At 59.1% G+C, this 10,516-nt stretch overlaps 1 protein-coding gene across 1 annotated transcript; it reads left to right on the forward strand.

The window, feature by feature from the left end:
* Positions 1-3,652: 3,652 nt before the first annotated feature.
* Positions 3,653-9,397, forward strand: CXCR5 (C-X-C motif chemokine receptor 5; the record flags this gene model as incomplete). The annotated part of the gene is made up of 2 exons (XM_084274999.1): positions 3,653-3,691; positions 8,321-9,397. The coding sequence occupies 2 exons, from the start codon at positions 3,653-3,655 to the stop codon at positions 9,395-9,397; spliced, it is 1,116 nt and encodes a 371-aa protein (XP_084131125.1).
* Between the last annotated feature and the right edge of the window lie 1,119 nt (positions 9,398-10,516).

Raw genomic sequence — 10,516 nt, forward strand, 5'->3', positions numbered from 1 at the left:
GACACCGAGTTTAACAGAAAGGACAGCAAAAAAAAAACGTAAAGAAGGAGCAAAGTTTGCACTTCATCTAGATCAAGCTGCAAAGCTCCTTAGGGCATCAGGGAGGCAAGGCATCCCAAGTCCAAGAGCTTCCAAAAGCAATGGGGAGTAGGCTTGCCCGCGCAAATTCTCAGCGCAACGTGCCCATATCTTGGAAAAGCCGGCAGCAGGCTACTGCTTCCTAACATCACCGGTGAAAATTAAAATAAGAGTAAAAAACAAGCTCATTTCCCCAGTGAATAAAAGGGCCGTTCAGAAGCTTTTTAAGAGGGCGGCAGAGAAGGAATTCGGGCCCTTCCCTGGCTTCCCAGCTGCTTCCAAGTGTGTCAACCCCAGGGCTGCAGCAAAACTTTACAGTCCGCAGAACTAGGAATTTTATGCTAGTTCTCCTCCCGCCCGGACGGGGTGTTCCCGGCATCTCCCCGAAACGAGCTTTCTCCTGCCCATTAACTTAGTAAGCGCCGGACGAGTCACAAAGGTAACCAGGGCCGCCTTAAAGCGCCGGATACCAAGGCCGGAGAGTGCTCCGGCGCCGCAGGAGACAGAACCACTCGGTCTTTTAACCTTCCCCCGCCCGGAGGCGGGGGGGGGGGTGGGGGGTGGGGGAGGGCTTTCGACCTCGGCGAGCCCAACAAACCTCGGCGTTCCGAGGAGAGAAGCGCCACCATTTCGCAAACCGGCAGTCCGACGGGAAAAATACGGCGCACAGACACAGAGACACACACCCTCCTCCTCCTCCCCCCTTTCTCCTCCATCCCCCCTGCACCACGGCTCCCATCCCCAGGAGCACACCACGCGAGCTGGCGGTGGGGACAGCGGCCTCCAGACCTTTCCCTTCCTCCGCCGACAGCCGTTCGGCCCCCGCCTTCCACCACCACCCCCCCTCACCCCGGCGCCTCAGAGTCGGGCCGGGCCAGGCCCGGCACAAAGCGGCCCCGCAGCTCGCCAGGCCGCGGGAGCCCCCGCGGTGCCCATTGTTTACGGAGACCCCGGGCCGCACTGCGGCGTCTCCCTCGCCCTTACAGAACGCTCCGCGTCACGGAGGGAGAGTGGGGGGGTGTCGGCGACGCCCGAGAAACGCAGCTGCGCCACACCGGCACCTCCCGCCCGCGAACAATGGAGAGGCCCCCGCCCGCCGCCACCGCCGCCGCTCGGGCCGGCACCTAGCGCCTGCCGAGGAGCCGCCCCGAGGCCCCGCCGCTCTCGGCCCGGCTCCCCCCGCGGCCTGCCCCAACCCCGCTCTCGGCCCCGCTCAGGCCCAGCCGCTCCCGCGGCGCGCCGCAGGCCGCGAGGCTCGGCCTGGCGGACGCGGTACCCCCCACCCCCCGCCTCGCCGTCACCCCCCCTGCACCCCACTACCCTCTCACCCACCCCCCAGGCCCGTCCTCACCGCCACCAGCCGCGCTGCCCCCGCCCCCTCTTCGCCCAGGTATAAAAATCCTCTCTCTCCCCCTTGGTGCCTTGTTATGGCGACTCGACGCTCCAAGATGGCGGCTTCCTCCTTCCTCCCGTGCGCCCTCCCCCCCCACCCCCCCCCAGCTCCCGGCGGGGCAGGTCGGCCACGCCCCTTACGCACGCACGCGCGCCACGCACCCCCAGTCCCACCCCTCCTTGCGTGAGGCCGCGTAAGCTCCGCCGGGGTCACGTGACGGACGGCGGGCGGCGGCCGGGACACTTCCGCCTTTGCTCGTGGCGGCTGTGTGGGCTCTTCCCGGGTCTCGGTGTGGAACGGCTGGAGGGGGCAGCAGGGGCTGGGATAGACACGGCTCTCGCCCCCCATAACAGAGACAGCGCTCCCGCTTGCCCGGGAAGAAGCCCGGGTCTCTCCCCGCTGCCGTTAAACCGGGATAAGCGGCGGCCCCGGAGCAGCGAGGCGAGGGGTTCAGCCTCGGCAGCGCCCCGGCGGGTTGGCTGGGCCACCTCTCGGTTCCCGTTATACACACACCCCCCCCCCCTTCCTCCAGTGCTTTTAACAGAACGGGTGGGGAAAGAGCGGGAGACTCCCCCTTGGCTTCCCCCGGCCACGCCATGCCTGTGTCCTCCCTGAGCTCCTGCCCTTCAGCCCTCACTCATCCCTCCTGCCACGCGCTGTCCCGCGTGGTTCCCACAGCCTCCGCACCCTGGTTACCGTCGTCGGAAGGACGTGTGCCCATCGTGGCTTCGCGCTCCTCCGGCGGCGGTCGCTCTGGTCCCATCGCACAGGCGATGGCGTCGGCAGAACTCGGCGTCGCGCTTGGCGCGCGGACAGTAAATCACTCCGTCAGTCATGGGATCGCATTGAGAGGCAGAAGGGACCTCGGAAAGATCATCCGGGCTCAAAAGAATGAGTGGCGGCTGAAAATGGATGTGCCGAGTCAAGATGGGTGGCGGTGGCGCTGCGGCATGCGCTTCACAAAGCTTGGGCTACCGTAAGGGCGAATGGAGTGGGAAACGCAAGCAGGGAGAAGGTTCGGGAGCCGGAAGCGGATCCGGCTCTGGAAAGCAGCATGGCTGCAGCCCGAGCGGCATGTTAGCTGCAGGAGAGAGTGGCTTCAGGCACCTGAACGTCACGTTTTTGCCGTCCATCCATAACAACCCTCGCCGTCGCGCTGCCTTAATGCCAAGGGGGAGGGAAACGGGCGGGTCGGACAGCGTGAGAAGAGTGTGGCAGCACAGGGAGCGGTGTTCGACTGCGAGACGCTCCACAAAGTCCTACTGCTGATGCCTGCGGCGATTTTCTTCCGCCACTGGTTCCTTACCCAGGGGCTAAGCGACATCACTTGCCACTTACCATTTTCTCCCCGCTCCTTTTTTCCCTGCCTCCATCTTCCCCCCCCACGTTTCATGCCCCAGCAGCGCCTGGATCCCGCAGGTCACGTCCATACAGCAGCAGCCGCTTCCTCAGCATAGTATGTGTTGGCAAAGCGGTTTTCTGCCAAGCATGCCCTGCCATGGGGAATGGCACCCTCATTTCTCGTCCCTAATGCCAAGCACTCCACCCTCCATGTCATAAGCCACGTGAAAAATGTCCTGCCTTACATCCCTGTGCCCCGGGACCGGTGGTACCCCAACTTCTCACCTGAAAGAGCAGATTTAGATGAGGTCTGAGGCAGAAATCCTTCCCAGGGAGCATGTGGAGGCCCTAGCACACAGTGCCCAGAGAAGCTGGGGCTGCCCTGTGATCCCTGGCAGGGTTCAAGGCCAGGTTGGATGGTGCTTTGGGCACCCTAGGCTGAGGGTGGGGGGGTGTCCCTGCCCATGGTGGGGTCGGGGTGAGGGGGCAGCTTCTGGGGCCCATTCCAACCCAAACCATTCTATGGTTTGAAGGCGGCCATGGGCAAGAGCTCTGAAGGCTTCCAGGGAAGATCTGCAGCTGTTCCAGATCTCTGGTACAGACTGAAGAAAAAGAAACCCCAACCCGTCACTGCAGGGCACCGTAATGTCACTAGAATAAAGGCGATAAAGCCATACTCTAATCTTTACATCAGCTCGGTCACTATGCCTGCAGCTCATTTGTTTAAACAAATGCTCTTTACGTCCCTCCCTGCTTGCTTAAATACCAAACTCCACCCCAAAAAAAAGAAGAACTTTTGCCGAAACTGCTGGAGGAGAGACAGGCCGTGCCCCTGAAACCATGGGGCCAGTCAGCTACTCATCAGAGACCTACGACTTGGTGAGTCAGGCCCATCTTTGCTTGCTCGAGAGGGTAGTGGGGAGAGCAGGTAGAGCCAGGGTGGGCTGAAAGACCCGCTGGCTGTCACCTGTCAGTCTGTCCGTCCACCTTCTCACCCCCCCCCGGTTGGCAGAGGGAGAGCTTCAGCGATTTCCTATGCTGCCGCAAGCTGCCCTTGTGTCCTGGGACAGATGAAGGGTCTGCAGGCGCCGTGCTGACGGAAAGCCAGTGTAATCCTGGGCTGCCAGGTATTCACTTGGGAACAGCTGCCCAACTACCACTGGCAGCTCATGTGCGGGCATCCTGGTGAGCACCCAGCCTGAGCTCCATCCTTACAACGGGGACCAAAACCATGGTCGCTACCGCAGCGCTGGGAGAGCCGGGCAGCTGGGGGAGCTAAGCAGCTGCAGCCCCGTCCGGCGCTGCTGGCCTGTCCGTTCCCCCCACCTTCATCTCCACTCCTTGTGGCCCTGTGCAGCTGTGGGCGTAAAACCCTCGTTATGAGTCGGTCGCCCTTTGGGCCAGCCCGTGGTGGTCTAAATGACTGTGCGTGCGAGCCTGCAAAGCCCTGGGAGTCTCGCCTAGTTTCTTTACATAACGGGAATACCCAAGCGCACCCGGCGACCTCTCCACGCGTGAAAACACTTGCTATGACTATACCCACTCATCTACCCCTTGCTTGGCTTCTTCCTGAACGGGCTGCCCTAGACTGTGCTGAAAGGGGGACAGGCTGCAGCGTCCTTTGCAAGAGGGGAGTTTTCGAGAAGGGGAAGATAAATGGCGAGTACTTCTTCTAACGGGGAGCAGAGACGCTGGTGTGTTCAGCCCCGTAGTTCTCCTCTCTGCCTTTGTGAGGGAAAGATGGCAGCCACAGTCTTTTCAATTACATCCAAGGGGAAGCCCACAGCGCAGCTCGCGTTAGCCCTGTTCTCAAAGGTTGCAGCGCAGGATTTGTTGTCCTACACGCTGGCTCTCGGAGGCGGCAGACCTCAGGCTTTGTTGAGATTCGAGACAGAGAGAGAGAGAGGTAGATGCTGGATTTTCATCTTTTCAACCGATTTTTAGGTCCCTCCTTTGTCCTACACGGTTGGGAAGAGAGAGGGGAGAGGTGCAGGGCAAGCCCAGCCTGCCTTATCCTCTCCAATTCATCCAGCACAAAAATCCTTCATGGATGATGGTCGCTTCCCTTAGAAGATTTCACGCAGAAGATGCTTCTCTCCCTGACCTCTGCTGAAGCTCAGCGGCACTGCTAATGCTTGCCAAGAGGTTAAAACCAACCCCCCCAACCTTTTTTGACTTCATGCTGTCCGTTTCGCTGGCAGAACCATTCCCTTTGGAAGCTAAAAGCTGGGAACTGTCCCAGCCTGTAAGCAAGCAGCCGCTTGTTTTAACACAGGGGCAGGGGCAAGGGGAAATGCTCCTTTGCGCTGCTTTCCAGAACCTTAGCTTAGCTATCTTACCCTCTGCTATCAATTACCTGACGTTTTAAAGGAGATATCCCTCCCCTGCTGCCACGTGAGCAAGCACAGAAGGAAAACCCATGAGGATTTTTTGCACGGGAAGGGCATTTCTCTCAGCATCGCTCAGCGAGGGCCTCACCTGAACTTCCATAACCACCGTGAACCAGAACCTCTTGTCTCTGTAACATCGTAACGTGCCCAGAATGATAACACACCTCCCAGTTTTCTCTGTAGCAAGAAGCTCGACCTTTCCCAGCTGCAGGCTAGGGAAACAAAAAAACCATGGTCAGGGGAAACGCCGCTGGGTCCCCTGCAAAATGGTTTTCGCTGTAATGGGACCAACGCGGCTCTTGCGCTGTAAAGGCACCTGTGCTACAGCACCGTGGCGTGGGTTTCCCGCTTTCAGCACCTGCACAGGGGTTACGCAGCAGCTTGGTTAGTTTGGGAACGAAAGCTGCTCCTCCCGGCCCTGGCACGGGTTGGAAGGGGAGCGACTGGTGTGCGAAATCCCTGAGAGCGCTCAAGCTGCTCCCCTGTCTTCTGACACTGAGTGTTTTGGTTGCTGGCACTTGTGGGGAACCGAGAAAAACAGCTGATGGCGTGGAGACCGGAATAACTGCGAGATGTAGGTTAGAGGGGAAAAGGGATCCCTGAGCCAAGAGCGCACAGGAACATCCTCCCCTCCCCAGGCATGCGGTTGGCTGCTCACTGTTCCAGAAATGGGCATCCCCCCCAGATTGCACAGCCCCGAATCTGGCTGCAGCTCTTGTTGCAGGAGACCCTCTCAGCTTCCCCCATCCCAGATGGAGCAGCCCCGTCCAGGCAACGGGGAGGTGGCTGAGTCCCCGGAAAACCTCGGTGTGCGGTGCTCATCGCATCACCTGTGCCTGTGGTCCCTGCCCTTCCTGTCTTCAGCCCAGATTCTGACTTTTCATCCTTTTTTCTTTGCCTCCAACTCATCTCTGCCCGCTCCCACCCACACTCGCTGCTCCGCTCTGAGATGCATTCGAGAGGACGCCTCACGCCTCAGGCGCAGCTTGGTGCACACTTCCCTTGCCCGCAAGCGAGCGGCTTACAGTAAAAGCTCTACCTGCCACCTCACCAGCAAGCAGATTGTGTCTGATAGCGGTGGCTCAGCCTCCGCACCTCTAGCTCCCAATGCAAGGTGACACTGGAAACCACTCAGCACCCCAAGCCGCCGGACGCCATGCATGCTGCCCATCCTCTGGCAGCTCCAGGTGCTCACTGCTCCCACCTTACAGCCAGCAAACGTGGACACTTCCCATCATTTTCTTTCTTCATTCCCCCCGCACCTTTAAAGCTGGGACCCTCCAACCTCTCCACAGTGAAGTCACCCAGTGCGATGCGGGTTCCCTTTAGGGTGCTTAGCACACTCACCCAAGTGGTTTTGTTGCTGTACCGAAGTGCAAAGGTGGTGTTTTTCCGTTTGGGTTTTTTTTTTGGGGATGGGTACACACAGATGCTGAAGGAACCTGGCGCTGGGTGACACAGCACACGTCTCGGGAGCTCCTGACACAGGGTCTGGACACGGACCTGGCAGGAAATATTTTAACGCCGGGAAGAAAAACCCCAAAAACCACACCCAAACCAACAAGGACGCAGGAGGGATTTCCAGCAGGTTTTGTCTTTAGCAGCAACCTCCAGCCTTCAGTATCCAGCCCCAAAGCAGGAACCCGACTGTTCTCTGGCGTGCAGCCCCGCTGTTGTGCTGGGAGGAGACAGTCATGTGGGTCTGAGGTTTTGGGCAGGGGGGAGGATTCTAGACCCCCCCGTGAGAACCGGCTCTCACCCATCTGGGAGGAAGCACCTCCGCGTTGCAGCAGCGCCAGGCACAGAACTGGTGGGGAACGGGACCATGGCAACACCGAGAGTTAACTTGGGTCGGACCAAAGTCCATCTGGCTCGTTGCTCTCCGTGGCAGGAGTTGAGCAAGCTGATCCTGCACTCTTCCCATGGGCTCCCTGCTGCTTGGGGACACTGGAGCCAGCTGCCTGCTCCATGCATTGGATCACGCTCCCTGTCAAAGCGCCCGGAGCTCCCCTCAGAGCCACGCTGGTGCTTCCAGCAGCGCAAACTAGTTGGAGACGAGCACTTGCCGCCAGGACATCACCTCTTTCCCTCCCCAGCAGTCAGGAGCACCCAGCACATCGCTGCCTGAGAGAGGGAAGAGCGATTAATCTCCACTCTCCGGTTAAGGCACGCCGCCAGGCTCAAGGCCCATCATGGGCGTTTGGTTTAGCAGCACGTGGGGGCCAGGGAGCCAAAAAAACCCCACCCCCCCCCCTAAATCGGCACTCTCAAACTGTTTCAAGCAGGGCTGGTATTTTTAGGTGGGACTTTGGCTGAGGAGCAGCAGGTGCAAACGGCTACAGCTGGCAGTGAAAGGTACGAAAGTACCGAGCGACGGCTTCCGCTGTGGTTGACACCAGAGTCCCAGCACTTGTCTCAAGAGGGTGTGGGTGGGAGAGCTCAGGGCACGGAGCTGTTGAGCCCTCCCCGGTTGCCGCTAACCCCTCAGCTTGCCGCAAGGCTCCTTTGTGCCACTCTTACTCTGCATCCCAGCCCTTTGCTTTTTTCCCATGGCTGCCTCACGCGAGGTGCCTGAGGTGAACCGGAGCGTGCCCGCGGTTTTCCAGTGCTCAGGATTATCCCCAAGGCAGGCTGGTGACCCAGCAAAGGAGTGATGCCAAGCCCAATGCGAATCGCATCTGTGGCCACTCCGCCGCACTTTCCTTCCCGGTACCAGCCCGGGGTCTGAGCAGTGTTTTCGGATTCGCTTTCCTGCTCCAACTGCAGTTGACCCAGAACTGCAGAGACTTCCTGACAGAACCAATATCTCTCTGGCACTGTGGCGCCTCAGCGGCGCTTAAACACCTGCCCTGCACTTTTCCCAATCCCAAGTGGGGCAGCTGCCATCCCCGCCTCACCTCGCCCTGCCCCAGGCAGTTTGGAGGTCTCCGAGGAAGGAGCAGCTGAAGAGGCCAGGATTGGTTCGGAGGGTGACTTGGGATTCTGCAGGGAATCCCACCACCTTCATACCTGGTGGGGATGTGCTGCTCCAGGTCTGCACAGCGCAGCTGAGGGATGGGATTCCTGTGTTCAGAAACTCTCCACCAGTAACCAGACTCTCTCTCTCTCTGTTCCCCAGAGCCAGGTGGAGCTGAGCGGGTACTATGAAGCTGAGAACACCACCCCTTCTTTGGAGGGCTACTTCTGCTTCAACCCAGCCTCATCCATGGTCGGTGACCAGCGAGACCCCTTCAGAAAGGTCTTCATGCCACTCATCTATCTGCTGATGTTCGTGTTGGGGACTGTGGGCAATGCCCTGGTCCTGGTCATCTTAGAGAGGTTCAAGCGGTCTCGTACTACCACGGAAAACTTCCTCTTCCACCTCACCCTGGCCAACCTGGCGCTGTTGCTCACCTTCCCCTTCAGCGTGGTGGAGAGCTTGGCAGGGTGGGTCTTCGGCAAGTTCCTCTGCAAGATCCTCAGCGCTGTGCACAAGATCAATTTCTACTGCAGCAGCATGCTGCTGGGGTGCATCGCAGTGGACCGCTACCTAGCCATCGTCTACGCGATCCACACCTACCGCAAGCGCAGAGCTCGCTCCATCCACCTCACCTGCACGGCCCTCTGGCTCACCTCGCTGCTTTTGACCTTGCCCGACCTCATCTACATGGACGTCTGGACAGACGAGAGCAACCGCAGTATTTGCTATTTTCCAGAGGTTGGGATCGATGGCAACAACGTCTGGCTGGCAACCCGCTTCCTCTACCACACCGTGGGCTTCTTTGTGCCCCTCATGGTCATGTCTTACTGCTACACGGCCATCGTCCGGGCCCTCTGCCAGTCCCAGCGCCTGCAGAGGCAGAAAGCTGTCCGTGTGGCCATCCTGGTGACAGGTGTCTTCCTGCTCTGCTGGAGCCCCTACCACATCGTCATCTTCCTGAACACGCTTACCAAGCTAGAAGCCTTCACCAAAAACTGCCTCCTGGAAGACCAGCTGGACACAGCCATCATGGTGACGGAAGCCATCGGCTTCACCCACTGTTGCCTCAACCCCATCCTCTACGCCTTCATCGGAGTCAAGTTCCGTAACGACTTCTTCCGGATCCTGCAGGAGCTCGGCTGCATAAGCCAGGAGACTCTACAGGAGATCCTGGAGGTGACCAGGAAGGGCAGCGGGATCGAGTCTGACAACACCACCTCCATCTCCACTTTCTAGCTGGGGAGGACCAGCCTGGGGCCTCGCCATCCCGAGTTTCACCAGCGTCCCCGCCGCTTCCTTTGCTCCTTAGGATAACTGAGGTCCGATAGCTGCCAAACGCCCAAATCCCACCAGATCCTACCTGGCTCCTCCTGGGTCTCACACCTGTAGAAATCCATCTGGCAGCTGGTGGCAAATGCTGGCTGCCCGACAGTCACTCTGGCAGGGCGTGAGGAACCTGAACGGGTCAAATGTGACATTTCCACCTCTCCCTCAAAAAACTGGCACAGCACTGGTTGTGACACTGGGGTGCCAGGGGCACGGGAGGGGAAAAAAACCCACAGCCAAGGAAACGTGGAGTCGCACCAGCGAGCAAGGACAAAGGACAAAAGCTAAGCAGGACGTCATTTCGCCAGCTCCAGTTGGTAGCAGCAGGACTTGGTGGCCACAGCAGCCATGGAACAAGAGATGTAGGGCAGTGGGGGATGTGGGGCTTGCTCTGCTAGCAGGGGTGCTGGACGGTCCCTGGCTGCGACATTGCTCCTCCCACTGCATGACATCCCTTCCCTGGCCAGCCACGGCATGCTGGCTTTCCTATTGTGGCACATGCCAGGAGGTCCTGCCGTGGGCTCAGAGATTTGACTGCCATGGATTCCTTCCCTGATCCTTTCCCCGCTCACTTGACCTGTCTCTCTGCTGTCAGGAGCTCCGACAAATGAACACCTGACTGAGCAAAAAGCTTTCCTTTAAGGAAGAAAGCCAGAGAGATGTCTCCTCTCTTGTCACGGAGGGGAGATGGACCATATGGCTTTGAGAAACTAAAGGTGTAACTTCCCTTTTCCTTTACCTTTTCCCTCCTTCTCCTCCCCCTTCCCACCCCGCAGCTAGTTGTACGGCACTTCATGGGTTCCAAAAGCAAGGAGACCCCCCCATACCCCAGAGCATGAGAAAGAGCTCGTTTGCATAATTTCTCTTTGTTTTTAGCGGGCCGAGAGAGAGCACGGCGTTTTGCTGAGCACGGTGCTTTCGGGTGGTTTCATTCCACCTGCAACCTACGGGGTTTGCAGAAGTTTCATACATCCACAAGAACAAACCCAGACCCTGGGGTTGGACTTGATAATCTCTTGAGGTTCCTCT

Source organism: Gallinula chloropus (assembly GCF_964237585.1).
Source record: "Gallinula chloropus genome assembly, chromosome: 24".
NCBI lineage: Eukaryota > Metazoa > Chordata > Aves > Gruiformes > Rallidae > Gallinula > Gallinula chloropus.